The 14,354-nt window shown below is 38.7% G+C and overlaps 4 protein-coding genes across 8 annotated transcripts in view; 2 read left to right on the top strand and 2 right to left on the bottom strand.

Annotated features, from left to right (window-relative positions):
- The window catches only part of gse1b (Gse1 coiled-coil protein b), a 168,419-nt gene extending 165,170 nt beyond the window's left edge, over nucleotides 1–3,249 (top strand). For all 5 annotated transcript variants that reach the window (XM_087170896.1, XM_023395749.2, XM_023395750.2 and 2 more), the window contains one exon: nucleotides 466–3,249. In XM_087170896.1, the coding sequence (XP_087027022.1) occupies nucleotides 466–606 (141 nt within the window). In that variant the 3' untranslated portion in view covers nucleotides 607–3,249. The remainder of the gene's footprint in view (nucleotides 1–465) is intronic.
- A 495-nt stretch (nucleotides 3,250–3,744) lies between these two features.
- On the bottom strand, nucleotides 3,745–6,983 carry gins2 (GINS complex subunit 2). The gene is made up of 5 exons (XM_023395753.2): nucleotides 6,654–6,983; nucleotides 6,285–6,399; nucleotides 5,243–5,342; nucleotides 4,957–5,083; nucleotides 3,745–4,279 (listed from the first exon to the last, which is right to left on the bottom strand). The coding sequence occupies exons 1-5, from the start codon at nucleotides 6,741–6,743 to the stop codon at nucleotides 4,151–4,153; spliced, it is 561 nt and encodes a 186-aa protein (XP_023251521.1). The 5' UTR covers nucleotides 6,744–6,983; the 3' UTR covers nucleotides 3,745–4,150.
- Nucleotides 6,984–8,075: 1,092 nt separating this feature from the next.
- On the bottom strand, nucleotides 8,076–11,519 carry emc8 (ER membrane protein complex subunit 8). Its single transcript, XM_023395689.2, has 5 exons — nucleotides 11,006–11,519; nucleotides 10,533–10,609; nucleotides 10,350–10,419; nucleotides 9,561–9,655; nucleotides 8,076–9,394 (listed from the first exon to the last, which is right to left on the bottom strand). The coding sequence occupies exons 1-5, from the start codon at nucleotides 11,216–11,218 to the stop codon at nucleotides 9,235–9,237; spliced, it is 615 nt and encodes a 204-aa protein (XP_023251457.1). The 5' UTR covers nucleotides 11,219–11,519; the 3' UTR covers nucleotides 8,076–9,234.
- Nucleotides 11,520–11,651: 132 nt separating this feature from the next.
- On the top strand, nucleotides 11,652–14,325 carry cox4i1 (cytochrome c oxidase subunit 4I1). The gene is made up of 5 exons (XM_023395690.2): nucleotides 11,652–11,687; nucleotides 12,476–12,552; nucleotides 13,342–13,506; nucleotides 13,689–13,820; nucleotides 13,998–14,325. Exons 2-5 carry the CDS (start codon nucleotides 12,477–12,479, stop codon nucleotides 14,132–14,134), a joined length of 510 nt encoding a protein of 169 aa, XP_023251458.1. The 5' UTR covers nucleotides 11,652–11,687; nucleotide 12,476; the 3' UTR covers nucleotides 14,135–14,325.
- Nucleotides 14,326–14,354: the final 29 nt, after the last annotated feature.

The raw sequence follows: 14,354 nt of genomic DNA, 5'->3' as shown, positions 1-14,354 counted from the left end.
AAACTCTGACATCCAAAACCTTTCCTTGGGATATTTTCATAATCCAGGAGGATAATGTTCCCAAACTTATAATAAACCGCTAAATTATTTCAATAATGGTTTATTGAAATGAGGATAAAGTTCTGGGACAAAATGTTATCGTTAGCCTCCAAAATCACCACATATAAATATTACTGCATTTTAATTGGAGGAGCTGATGTGTGAACTAGTGTGAAATCATTGCCACCTGTAAAATCCCAGAACTGGAGGGTTTCCCTCTTGAAAAATGATAAAATATCTGATACAATTCACAGCAAGACTTACAGGAATATAAAGAGTCATGCTATATAATGCTAATTCTCACATTGTGGTTACCCCTTTATTTATGTCCCTCCATTGTATCAATATAACTGAAATCACATCATCATTGTGATTCTTTTTCTGTGGTAATCTTATATTTTCCCTCTTTGCTCTACGGCTGTGTAGGAGTTGATGTCCCAGAGACAGAAGCTGGCAGTGGAAAGGGAGAAGTTACAAGCAGAGCTGGAGCACTTCAGGAAGTGTTTGACGCTGCCACAGACACACTGGCCGAGAGGCAGCCATTACAAGGGCTACCCTCCCAGGTGACCCCAACACGCAGACCTGATGGCCCCCAGGCCACCTCCCTTTTCAGACTGACACCCAGAGTTTATTTTTCATGGCCTGTTCCACATGGCTCCACAGAGGAGAATATGGCGGGCCAGATAAGATGAATGAATGAATGATTGAATTGAGTGAATGGATAGACGAATGCACGGGAGACAGGACCATTCAGTGAAGGACAGGCAGTCTTTGGATTGTGGCCAGCCAGGGACTGCGCCACAAGCCACTAACGTGTGCCAATGTAGCCAACCCCGAGATCAGCGCGAGTATAGGGCAGGAGTACCTGAAGATCAACACAGACACACACATGCACCTGCTTTTCACATACTCTTCAGTCCCTGCTGCTCTATTGTTCAGTCCCTGCATCCCTCACCGCCACATCTACACAGACAATCCTGCCAATGAGGGAGCAGCCACCCCAGGAGGGGTGCCGTCAAGAGACTTGAAAGCTCCAAATCTCCAAATGAAGGCTTCTGGCCAGTTGGGACTGATTTTATCACAGTGGCCACATGAGCTTTTGAACTGGAAATGCACTTAAGAATAAAAGCTGAAGAACTACCTGGTGGTACTGTGTTACAACAAAGAACTGTTCAAATTAGGGAAGAACTTAGAAAATGCACATTTTTTGGAAAGAATTAAGGAAATGTTTTATTTCGAAATAGAAAATTTGAGAATAAGAATTTTAAAAGGTGCTTCGGCCTTGTATTGTATATAAAATGAAGACTTAAAAGAATTTTGTATGTTTTTATTACTTTAATCATTGTTCTTTTAAAAGAAAAAGCCTGCCATTTTTATATGTTTATGCTTTTTGGGTTGGAAAAGAAAGCCTTGCTTTTAGTGTTTGTACTGCTGCTGGCCAGAACAGCTCATTTTGAGACATTTAACAGAGTGAGAGAAAACAGGATGCACTCCTCCTCCTCTTACTCTCTCCTGGCACTGCGCAGCTGAGACCCAGCCACAGCCATCTCATCTGGCCTCTGAGCTCAGCAAAGCTTACTCAGAGGTCATGAGACATGGCTCCTGCCCTCTCATCCCCCTTACTTCACAGCAACATTTGTCTGTCTGTTTTAATGCCCATTTCAACAACTCCTCCAGTCAGCTTCACTGCTGCTGGCATGACTAGTTAGCTTGTGATATTCTCATACCAACTGGTTTCTCATACAGAAACCAGTTGAAATCCAGCGTCAAAATTAGGATTTTTTTGTTTGTTGTTTTCTTTTTTCTTTTTTTTTTACTTGGGTCACTCGACTTACTTGATTATTTTGTAAAGACATGAAGAGTCTCTTAAGCAGCCAGCTGATGAAACTGGTTCTTGATGCTTTATCCTACCATTGGACCTTCACCTCACTTTGTATGACATTATATAGCATTGGACTCAAACAATATGACGTTTTGAATAATGTTACGCCTTACAAGATCAAGCCCTTAACAGCAGTCATGAGAGGACACAGTGCCAAACTGAAAAACAAACAGTAGCATCTTGGATTCTTAATTTTAATTTGAGTTGCAATTAGGTAGCCAAACATTCAAACCAGAATGGCCATCTTCCACTGCTGAAAACCTTTGACCCCACTCATCTCCTTCCTGCGTTTCCCCATTGTTTAGGACCCTTGCTATCCAAAGTTGCCAATGTTATAAATAGAATGGAAATCACACAAAAGTTTGATTCAAACAGGGCATTTCCTAGTACATATAAAATCAGAGAGGTTTGATCTACCTGGCCTCATACCTGTTTACAGCCTGTCTGCCCTCATCCTCCTCGTCAGCTCTGCCCTGAGATTCTGCCAGTTTTACACTGACTTTCTATCCTGTAACTCATGTTGCCTCAGCCTTGTGGTTGTATGTGCAACTAGAGACCCAGAAAGCCGTCTGCGAGGCATAGAGATCGTTGTAATGAATTTAAATGTTAAGTTATGGTGGTGGGATAAGAGCGATTTCAGTATTTCAAAGTAAAATGTGCAGAAAGCTAATTTATTAAAAAAAGACTAAAGCACAACTACCCCAAACATACAGTATATGATTTACAAGTGCCTCAAAAAATTTGGGAGCATGTGAATGAGTTAGGAGTCCACATGATGGACACATCATCAATCAGTGATAAGGCACTTTACATTTTACATTGAAGTGTCTACTGTATGTCTCACTCCTTTCAAATATGTGCAAGTTGAGAACGGGCACAGAATTCCTTTCATCTAAAAGCATCTTCAAGAAACAATTCAATCATAAGATCTTTTTCATAAATGAGGCCTGAGTCAGTTCAGAGGATCAGAGGGATACAGTGTAGTCTGTCATTTTTACAGAGCAGAAAAGAGCCAAGAGCGCAGCTTATCAGTTAATGAGGGAGCACCTATGCTGAGGGAAGCTGCCAATGAGCTGGGGATGAAGGTGTAGTGCAGTAAGCCCCATTTACCCAGCATCCCTGTGTCTCCAACCCACGCACGCCCATGCAATAGCCCCATTACTCAGTGGAGGATGTCTAGATGCTGTGAAATCCTGTTTTTAAAATGTACTTGTTTGAATTCATTGTAATGTAATATATTCTTTGTTGAATGTAGTAATTAGGTATTTATGAATATATGGCTGTGATTTCAGACAAAAAAGAAAATAAAATATTTCAAAAATGTTAAATACCAACCTTCGTCTGTTTGTGGGTGCTGGTGCAGTAGGTGGACGATTTCACATGATTAAAAAAAAAAAATGAAACGATTCCTAGACCTTTCCTGACAAAGACCTTTATAAACCTGGTGACTTAGAACTCAAACATCATAACCCCAACCAATAATATCTTGCCACTGGTTTTGGATTAAAACGCAGTGAGTGTTGTTTAGAGCTGTATTTATGTGGCTTTCTGTCCACCTCAAAAGACATGCATTTTACACTACGACTGCTTAGTGCTGCTTAACATTTAGGAGGGATCAAATACAAAGTTAATTTCCCCACAAGGACTTAAAAATAAACTAAAAAATTGACAGGAATTGTTTTGATTATTGCTAACACTTTTACCATTAGCATGTCACTGTGAGTTTAAATGGCCCTGTATACAAAACTCCATACCTCTAGCACATTTTGAAAATTTTTTAAGAAATATTACACAAACATAATAACGACAAATAGACACAATGATTAAAAATATAAAATTGTAGGGAAATTTTTTTTTAATGTATATACTCATATACCAGGGACATACACACTAATACATTTATTTTGTCACATACTGGTACATACAAAAGCATGGTGGCTGTTTTAAACTACTATGAGCATCCTAAATGAAATGAAATGAAGTATGCACATATTGCAAACAGCATATGCATATAATGATTCTGTAAATATGTACGGAACATATGTCTCCCTCGAGAGAAGTATAATCCCTTAAAAAGGCTGAGTACAACTCTTGAGCTTTCTTCAGATTCAGAGAAAACTGTCTTTTCAGTAATGAAGAGCTTGCTCAGTAAGTACACACTTCCATCCAAGCCGCCCCAAATTCTTGGGACAAGATCCAAACGTGTTCAGCAGGCTTTGATCTAGTGGGTCAATAGTCCGTGAATTGTCCTTTACTGGAACCAGGCTGCAGATTGGAACGTAGTTTGTACATGCAGTTGAGCGAGTCAAGAAGAAACGCTCGAATGGTGTTGATCTCCATCAGAGTTAGGTTGTCCAGCTATAGAGAGAATGAAGCAGAGTTAGGCAGGAGACGATTTAAGCATTCAACAAGCAACAATTCAATTTGACAGTCATTCTCTAATGTCTGCGGTGAATGCTGGCGCTCATATCTACTGGATCTTAATATTAGAGTGAAACAGGAAGCTGTAGAGCCACAAAATGAGAGGATAAAACGATAATGCCAAACATTTTGCAAGACACCGGGACCATGGCTATTAAACAATCAAGGCGCTCAAAAGTTTGTCTGAACCTGATGAATGTTCAGAATTTTTCCAAGGTGCTAACGTTTTTCTTGAACTTCTATGTAGCTATGTTACCAATAATCCAAGCAACATTTTTTTGTTATCATTGATTAATTATTTAGGTGATTAATCCATTAATTAGGTCTATAACATGTCTAAAAATAATGACAACTGCCAGTTTCCAGAGCCCAAGGTAACATCTTTATATTGTTTGTTTTTTGGACCAACAGTCCAAAACCAAAACATATTCCGTTTAATACCACAGTAAGAAAACCAGCAAATATCCACATTTGAGAAGCTAGAACTACTGAACTGATACTGGTTGCTGAATAATTTTCTGTTGATCAAGTAATATATTACAATATCCTATGAACTAATAATGTCAATATTGTAGTGAAAGGTACAGTGTATGATCCTGTGTGATCAGTTTTACCTTGGCATGTGCCTCCTGCTGACTGATGAAGCTGTCGGCGGACAGACGGAGTTTGGCAATACGTGTGTCCCAAATGTCTTTGACCAGTGTGCGGATCTCATCTGCTTTAGGAATATTGTCTGATGCGCTATGGAAACACACAAACCATCATGTAAGGCAGAATGCCACATACAGAGATGATAAGGGAGCATTTTCACAAATTGTTTAATTACTTTGAACACCGTGAGCACAATACGAAGGTAGGACCTATTTCTGAGTGGGGATAACTTAAATCTATAAGACTCACTGATTAAGTAGCAGCTTGGTCAGCTCCATGTAGTAAGGGCTGGGAACGGGTGTAAAGGTATCCTCCTTCCTCTCAAGCTCTCGCATGTCCTCCAGTTTCTCTGCACATTGGAGAACAGCATCAACAGCAGAAAGGGGCCAAACAGAAATTTCATTCACCAAATATGTATATGTCAATGAATAAATGTTGTGCTAAAGATTTTCAGGCTCTCTCCATTTTGACTTGTCAAGGAGAGATGAAATAGCAAAAAATCTACCTGAAACCTTTAAAAGGTAAAGTTGGAAATATTCTATATTTTTGTTACTGTCAATAAGTTTAATAAAATAATCAAAATCACTAACCTATCCAACTAACAAGTATTTCCTGTGCAGCTAAAACCCGAAGTAACTTACTCCTTAGTGCTATAGAGTTCTATTATTTTACAAAAACTATTTAAAACCAACAACTAGACTAATCGCTGGTTGGTATTTATCTTGCAATTTATTTACACTAAGAAATACATAGAATAATACCAGCCCTATCCTTTATGTTTGTAAAGCTACCAGCTCCACATGAGTAGTGGTGGTGGTGGTGAGCAGTAAACTGTTTTAATAACAATATAGATATTATGACTGATATGTCTATTGACTAGAGGAACTACAGGAAAATAATCTTATTGAATTGCCTACATCTGATTCTGAATGACTGTAGTCATCTCTAGTCCAACTTTTACCACAAATCATCATTTGTATAATGCATGGAAAAATAGTGCCCATTGATACCATTTTTTTTTTTTTTTATTAATTTAGGGACAGCTGATTTTGTTTATGCATTTAAAAATGTGGAGAGGCACAGTAAGAGTTACCCTCTCAAATCTCTGCCAGAACCACAACTGATGTTTAAATCCATGTTGTAAGGTAAAGAATAAATCAAACAAACACTGTCACAAGCTGATACATATGTACATGATCCTGTCCTGTTGATCTTGGAACCTTAAAGATATTCATCTCTGTGAGCCATTTGAAAACATGTCAAACACCTGGATGGAGTTTTTGACTCTTACCAACATCCATCCACTCAGGAGGAACAATTCTACATTTCTGTCTCTGTTTCAAGTTGAGAGCCAGCCACACAGGAACATCCACTGGCAGTCCAGGGTTGAAGGGACCCAGGTCGCCCTGAAGACAGACGGACACAGATTGTTTTCCATCTCCATCAGCATAAGCATATAATTTCAAACACTGTTATTACGTGTAAATAGCATGTGGCCATATAGCTTAATGTAGTAACTTTACATGTAAAGTATGAAGTAACGTGGATGTGACAACCTGAATTCCCACTTTACGGCAATCCGTCGGCAGACGGTTTAGCGCTATCGTCTATCACCAACCGTGTAAAATAACGTCTTGACAAATACAAGTGATTGACTTACCCCGATCAAATAGATCTTGTCTAGACTGAAATTTGGTATTATCTTCACCGTTTCTTTCTCCGCGAGGAACTCGACTTCCGAAGGATCCATTTGTTTATTTTGTTTGCCCCAACTTTACCCTCACATTCACGCTGCAAAATGTTCCCGCGCTGCAAGCTACACGAACCTTCAAGGAAAACAAGGTAGGGACCTCAGCGTCATCAACAGGAAGTATGGTTTCTTAAAGTAAGCACCGCGTGCCGTTTTTTGCAACTTTACAATTTATTACAGTGTGTCGGTGTATGTAATCCCATCATGTGCACCCGGATGGGATCTAGATCGATAGACAAATTGTAGTTTGGAGGCTGTTTACAGGCGCGTTAGGGGCCGGGTGCCCATGACGATACTGACTACTCCTGAAATTTTTGCTCTGTCTGGCCCGGAGAGTAGAAGTGGGTCATGTGACTGTGACATCAGTTGAAGGTAAGCGCCGCTAGGTGGCAATATTCACCAAGTGATGAAGAGGAGGGCGCTTCTTCGTGAAGAGATAGTTTGTGATGTTTTATACAGATCTGCAGCTTGATCAGTAACGGAAACCATGATTTGTTAGAGCCCTGATTAGATAGAAAAAACTGTCACTCTTATGAAACCTATTTCATAATCATATTTCTGTATGTGGCTGGTAGCAGTGAGTCTAAGTAGTGGCTGAAAATCGTTCTGGGCCAGTTCTGTGGTCATGAGTGGATGATAGAACTTACTATAGGAGCCAAAAAAGTCTGTTGTCAGGATATACAGAAAGTCTACTGCATGATAATAATCATCATAACTGTTCAGGACTTTCACCTGAAAATTAAAAAATAGTGCAGCAAGTAAGAAAGAAGCCTGTGAAACTTTTCAGTACAAAGTCTGATAGGTTAGAGGGGGTGTTGTGATAAATTGATGACACATAAATACATTTCTAGAAGGCCAGCTAAGAGAAAACTATGTGTAACGGAAGAAAGCTCATGATGTTTCGTGGTATTTCAACATGGATTGTGAATCATAATTCCCAGGGGCTAGGGAGGTTTAGGAAGGGTCCAAATCTGACTCGTAGACTTGTTTATTTGGAGGAGATAAAGTCTAAGGTGTGTGCATTTAATGGGATTTGGTTGCAGTAACAAAACAGTTTCCCTCTGGGATTAATAAAATGCCCTCATAGTTCTTTTTCTGTATTTCTACTCACCATGTTAGTGACATTTTTTTTTATTATAAATTATGTCATGCACATTGACATATGAAATTATCTTTCATGTTATTCTACCTGTTAAGAGCATATAACAGTACCATAAGTCCCTGATACATGTGTTACTCATACAGCTGCAAAGCCATTAATAAAACCCTTGTTAGGCAATTTGTACACCATACAAAACTACACCACAAAGCTGCAGCCTTCAAGCTGGTAAGTGATTGTTTTCAAACTTTTATCAACATTACTGTCAAGGCAGTGGTATAAGACATTGAGCAAAATGATTTTCTAAATTACATAAAATGAGTCTGACAAAGACCATTTCAAAAATTGGTTTCATTGTACATTCAGTTCATAAAGTTTCTGTAAAAAATGTGCTGTCCACAACTATTTAAGTAATTAGCTCTTATTGATGAATTCTAATCTCAAATACAAAGGCAGTTCTGTATCCTCTCAATATGCATTTCACTTGTTTAACATTACCTATTAAATAGTTGGATTTAGAGTGGTCAATTAAGTATAAATAAGTTCTATTACCTAATTCTTAAAACATATATCCGACATAGAACAAGATTCACACATTCCTGTGATCTGATTCTGTGTAGATTTCTCAGCAAATCTTCTAGAGCAACAATCAGAAGCCAATATGCCAACATGTATATCATCCAGGATGACATTCTGAAGCGCAGCAGTGACAATTAACAGGACACATGCATCATAGGAAATGTTAATGTAAGCATATATAATTTCAATCATCCCTTTGTCATTGCTGGGGCATCGACAGAAGGACTTACACAGTCTGATAAGACAAAACTTTTAAGATTCTTGTCTCTCTGATTCTATGTCACCTATATGTTCTATGTTGTTTTTATAATTAAACTGAATTTTGTTTCAGGACAAACTAGAAAAGTTAATAAAGAACATATATTTATATCATATCTCAGTAGTACAATCATCTACATTTTTTAAAATAATTTAGGACTTGATCTCTGTATATGGCTACTGGCTGTAAAATTTAAGAGAAAAAAATAGATCAAATACTCTAGAATTTATGCACACAACTATGAATAAACACAAACCATTGCAGAAAAAAAAGCATTTAAGTTGCATTCAAAAACATAATTGCCTCCACCACCTCAGTATCACCTTGTAAAGGTGGACACATGCCAGCAGTGCACATATGGTGCTTGCCCTTGAGAGATTTTGGCCAAACTGGTCAGCGTTCCACAAGTTCCCATCAGTATGGGAACAAATGATGGAACAAAGATGACATGTTCAGCATTTTTGTACTCCTGTGCTACACGGTAAGTAGCATCATGCATGCTGAATTGGCAGCAATATTTGTGTATGTGTCTAGGGTACTCCTGACTGAGGGTCTTAGCACAGATCCAGGACGGACTTGTTGATCACAGGGTTGGTCCAGTCGTTCCTTAGATCATCCAAGTGATTGTCAAAGTCAATCAAGTTCTCGTAGGACCTGCCCTCTAACAGAGCAGATGTGATCTTCTGTGCTTCGCTCCAGTCCTCAAAAGATTCACTGGAAGAAAGACAGTTTGGTAATTAATACCTAAAGCATATTAGCTAAATATTGTAAGTTATTGAGAGAACACAGGGAGATTTTGTGCTAGAAGCTCTGACTTAGGTACACGTAGTCCATACAAGTCTTGCAGTGAAATAGCTCTCGCACATACAAAGACACTTACGAAGTTACTTCTCTGTTTTTCCACTTGTTTTCATGATGATCATAGATAAGCACAATGGGCTCAAAACAGCTAATTGTTAATCTGCTGTTGTCCACCTGAAAGGGAAAAAACAAGAGACAATTACAAGATGTGTGAATGCAAGTGTTTTGCATGTTTTAGGGAAATTACTTTCTATTCCTGTGTACTTAATAATGTTGCTAACCATTTATGAAAGCACATTTTGTAATTTTAGATCGTGTTTCTACCACCATCAAGGCAGCAAATTGCATTAATTTTGTCTGTACATCATTAACATATAATTCTATAGAAACTTGCTTTATGCATCTAACCCATCACATTGAATATGCCATTTTTTATTTAAAATATATTATTATGGGATAGTGATACAATTCAAATGCACAGCAGACTGTTTGGTGAAATTTTGCTGCATACAGATACTAGTAAGAAGCACCGGCATCCCAAACTTCAGATGAAGCTGCCAAATCAATGCACAAGCATACCAGACTCACATTGTCCCTTTCAAAATATGTATACACAATTTTAATTTTAAGATTCCATTATGTACTCTGGAAAAATAATAAATCTCTTGATTGTTATACTACACTGATATAAAACCAGTGTCCATCTGAAAGGTGGGATTCACATATTTGTTAAACTACAAATGTTCCACATGCTTTGGAAATCAGAAAGTCAGCAGTAATGTATTTATATCACTTGAAGTAAATGGACAAAACCATGTGCAACCACCAGTATAGTGCATTCACACAAGCCTAAATCTTTTACTATTACCATAACAATTGCTGCTTCGCTGAAGTTCTCACAAATCCTGGCAGCCACTTTTTCTGCTACTTGGTTGGGTCTGCAAGAGAGAGGACCAATAATTTAGTCCATTGGAATCCAGGGGAGTGGTTTGGGGCATGGTTTAAAACAGACTGTTTGCCAGGGTGTTAATGACTGTTTGGTTTTCTGTACCTTGAATCCTTTGTGCGTTCATTGGCTTGATAATATCCAGCAATGACATAATTATTTTCTTTACACCAAGTATCGATCTGAGACAGAAGCAGGAGTCATGGAGCCAACATGAAGGAACAGAAGGACAGCAGAGGTCAGGCAGAATTCATTTTCAACATAAGAAAAAAAAATATATGTAGAGGTACTCACTAGTCAGTGTGCATAGCTAAAATTAATGTAATCTAAAACTGCTCTGTGTTTATATCAATACTGCTTTACAGAGCTGTTGATTCAACTATATCATCATTTTGAAAGCTTAATTTTTATTTCTTGTGAGTCCAATAAGTATCTAAAACTATCAAATGACCACTAGGATGAATCAGAAACCCATATAAAGTTAACTTTTGTCTTGTTGTATTAGACTGCATTAATCTGAGATCAGTCTATCCAGTAAACTTGCAGCCGAGTGTATATTTTACTTGACGGATACTTACCAGTGTTAAAGCTACTTCTAGCATAGGTGCCAGAGCCAAAGTACCGTGAAACAGCGGCACACAATCCACACACAAGACTGGATCACTATGGCTGTCTTTCTTTTTCTCCTTCGTCTTTTCTGCTACTAGCAATCCATTCACGGCGCAGTGAGGATACTTGGCAGCGTGTAAAAGCATTTTACAGTAAGCCTGGCTCGTCAGTTGGATAGGCATGTTTATAAGACAATCTGCAGAACCGCTGGAAAAACAGATCCTGCCGAAGTAGCTGACTGGCTACACGCTGAGGAGGGACTTGCTGCCTGCTACCGCTAGCTATCTTTACTTATCATGCCCGGAGGAAAGTAGATACATCTTCCTCAGCAAGTCGCCTTACTGCCGCAATACGCTGTCGAAGCTAAGTCTTCTAGTTTGTACATGTAAGCTTTACAGTCACAACAGTCTTTTTTTATGCTAGTCGGTGTCACAAAAGCTAGTCAGAGGAGCTAATCTGACTTCCACCTTCCACTCGTTTCTGTAGCACCGGTGGTGCCGTAAAGCAGAATGGAAATATCGCACAACGAGATCATCTTCCGCTCGGTCCGGCCTTGTGACCTGCCTCCGGGTAACGTAATTTGAGTATTTCCGCTCACATTCTCAATCATACTTCCTTTCAGAAACGTCGGTGGACGGAGCAGTGAAGAGAGTAGGTTGTGTTTTTTTAATTAACAGCACTTTTCTAACCTGATAGAAGTACGCCACACGTCACTATTTACCTACACTATGACATTATACACATTTAAAATGTATGATGAAACGGCATTTTTTACCGAAATAAGCAGTTGTGTAGAAGTGACTTTGTCAGCGCGGATCGGAGCTAGGACGGGCTAACTTACCGGCTAGCTGTCGTTAGCGTCTAGCATCAGATTTGTTCAGGCAGGTGCATTGCGCATACATAAAAAATGTCATAGGCTATTCGATATGCAGTTTAAGTCAGTGGCGTAATGTTAAATTATACAGTACTGTCCTATAAAAACAGTTTTTTCTCTGATTATTTTTTCCGGGGCGCTATGACCTTGTGTTTGCAGCTAACGTTAACATTAGCTTAGCATTGCGGTGTACCGCTAGACTTTTGGTTTAGACGTGTAGTCTCATCAACTATTAATCGACAAACATGTAAATAGCTAATATTAATGTAAATCACAGTTTTTGATTACATTAAGCATACCAATGTTTAAAGACTGTCAAATGTTGGGGTACTATCTTAAATACTCACGACACAGGAATAGTCCCTTAGGTAGCAACTTCGCATAAATTAAATGTTTATTCATATATTGTTATATATGATCTCCCGAAGAAACAGGTTATTTTTCATGGTATCGTTAGAATTTGTCCGCTGTAACATCAAAATCGTTGTAGGGAAGATGAGTGAATATGTGGATGTGTTTAAATGTGTTGAAAAGTATTTAATGTCTCAACTATGACTTTTTCCAGAATGCTGGCCACCAGAGCCTTTCGCCTTGTTGGCAAACGTGCCATCTCCACATCTGTCTGTGTACGCGGAGGGCATGGTAATTATCACCTGATATGACATGGGGTATTTTCTATTTCTGGGTAGCGGTATGATAGCAGATGCAGTTTGTGTCCTATGTAATCACTGTTTCTACTTATGAGTCTTGTACATTGACTACTACTTTTGTGTCATAGAGGTAAGCATGACATTTTCTTGAAATTAAATCACTGGTGACCTTTCAAAAGCTCAGGTGATTAATTAATCTCTCAACTCTAAATCTACTATGTAAAACATTAACTAATATGATATAGAGGAGAGTAAAGCCCATCAGTAAATTAACTTTCAGCAGGTCTTTGAATTCTGTTTACATGTTCTCTCTACTCAAATATCTAATATATGTAGAAATATATTAAGTGACATACTAAATGTTGGGTGTATATGAATTACTAGTTCATGCTAACAGTGCACAGCCAAACACCACACATGCTCATTTCATGCGGTAGCACATCCACAACCAAATCCAGACAAATGGTTTTTTTTGGTGTTCTTAATTAAACTTCATTAGCTATTGAAACTTAAATTCATAATTAATCTTCAATGTAGTTTGAGGTTAGTAATTGCAATATTAAGATGAGGCAAAAGACTGAGGAATGCTACAAGTGATATTTAGCAAAATTCAGATGATGACATTTAGATGCTTTCTGTAGTCATTGCATTGCTTTCTCTCTCAGTATTTAATAGAAAAGAAACGTTTTAGTTAGAATACATATGACATTTCATATGGGGCGGGTATTTCTAAAGAACATCGACCCGGATTAAGGCATTCATTCTTTGTTGTCCCCTGCAGGTGTTGCTAAGGTAGAGGTCTACACTCTCCCTGCCTACTTTGACAGGCCGGATAACCCCCTTCCAGATATCCGCTATGTGCAGAGCCTTAGTGCAGAGCAGAAGTCCCTGAAGGAGAAGGAGAAGGGCTCCTGGGCAGCACTCTCTAATGAGGAGAAGATTGCATGTAGGACTGCAACACTACACTCTGCTTTTCTGAGATGCTCTAATGCTCATCACTTTTTGCTCAAGCTGATTTTATTCCCAGCAAATACTCTATAAATATGTGCAGTAATGTCTTACTAGTTTCAGTAATTTTTCCAGTTTTACAACTTTAATCACCAAGCTTTGTGTGTTTCCAATGGTCAGTGTACCGCATCAGCTTCAACCAGAGCTTTGCTGAAATGAACAAGGGATCATCTCAGTGGAAGTCTGTGGTTGGAGGCGTGCTGTTCTTCTTCAGCTTCACTGGGCTGATTGTGCTCTGGCAGAGAAAGTATGGTAAGTATGGGGAAAAATAGCCGTTGTATCCATTCAAATATGTGCAGGATGTACAGCTGAACCTGTTTTCCACATAAAGGCTCAGAGTAACAGAAGAAGGCAGTTATCAGTGTTGGATTTTTTGCTTGCAGTCTTACTCAGGCTCATGGCATGACCTGTGCTATTGTCTATTTGCAGTCTATGGACCAGTCCCACACACCTTTGACCCTGAGTACAAAGAGAAGGAGCTGCAGAGGATCCTGGACATGAGAATGAACCCAGTAGAGGGCTTCTCATCCAAATGGGACTACGAAAACAAGCAATGGAAAAAGTAAAGGACCCAGAGGACCATCACACATACTTGAAAATAAAGGCAGACCAACTCAACAATACAAGAATACTTATATTTCTGTATTTATCACTTGTCCACATTTACCTCAGCTTGTGCATTTGGAAGACCTCTTCCTCTTAAGGTCATTGTGTATAATAGAAATAAAAATAAAAATGGTTAAACTGACAAAAAAAATTCAGTTGTTAACTTTGTGACTTCTACAT

The sequence above is a fragment of the Seriola lalandi genome, unplaced genomic scaffold (genome assembly GCF_002814215.2).
Source record: "Seriola lalandi dorsalis isolate HSWRI2012SDOR001 ecotype SW California unplaced genomic scaffold, Sedor1 jcf7180002054968, whole genome shotgun sequence".
NCBI classification, from domain to species: Eukaryota; Metazoa; Chordata; class Actinopteri; order Carangiformes; family Carangidae; genus Seriola; species Seriola lalandi.
This window is presented reverse-complemented; position numbering and strand designations above follow the sequence as displayed.

Bases quoted from the DNA above. Each gene is read 5' to 3' on its own strand.
- gins2 (XM_023395753.2), bottom strand. From the start codon at position 6,743: ATGGATCCTTCGGAAGTCGAGTTCCTCGCGGAGAAAGAAACGGTGAAG. The intron at 6,400-6,653 runs GTAAGTCAATCA...GTCTGTCTTCAG, and splicing joins ACAAGATCTATTTGATCGGG to GGCGACCTGGGTCCCTTCAA. The intron at 4,280-4,956 runs GTAAAACTGATC...TTCTCTCTATAG, and splicing joins AGCAGGAGGCACATGCCAAG to CTGGACAACCTAACTCTGAT.
- emc8 (XM_023395689.2), bottom strand. From the start codon at position 11,218: ATGCCTATCCAACTGACGAGCCAGGCTTACTGTAAAATGCTTTTACAC. The intron at 10,610-11,005 runs GTAAGTATCCGT...CTTCTGTCTCAG, and splicing joins TAGAAGTAGCTTTAACACTG to ATCGATACTTGGTGTAAAGA. The intron at 9,656-10,349 runs GTAATAGTAAAA...TTTCCCTTTCAG, and splicing joins GCGAAGCAGCAATTGTTATG to GTGGACAACAGCAGATTAAC.
- cox4i1 (XM_023395690.2), top strand. From the start codon at position 12,477: ATGCTGGCCACCAGAGCCTTTCGCCTTGTTGGCAAACGTGCCATCTCC. The intron at 12,553-13,341 runs GTAATTATCACC...TGTCCCCTGCAG, and splicing joins CTGTGTACGCGGAGGGCATG to GTGTTGCTAAGGTAGAGGTC. The intron at 13,507-13,688 runs GTAGGACTGCAA...TCCAATGGTCAG, and splicing joins TAATGAGGAGAAGATTGCAT to TGTACCGCATCAGCTTCAAC.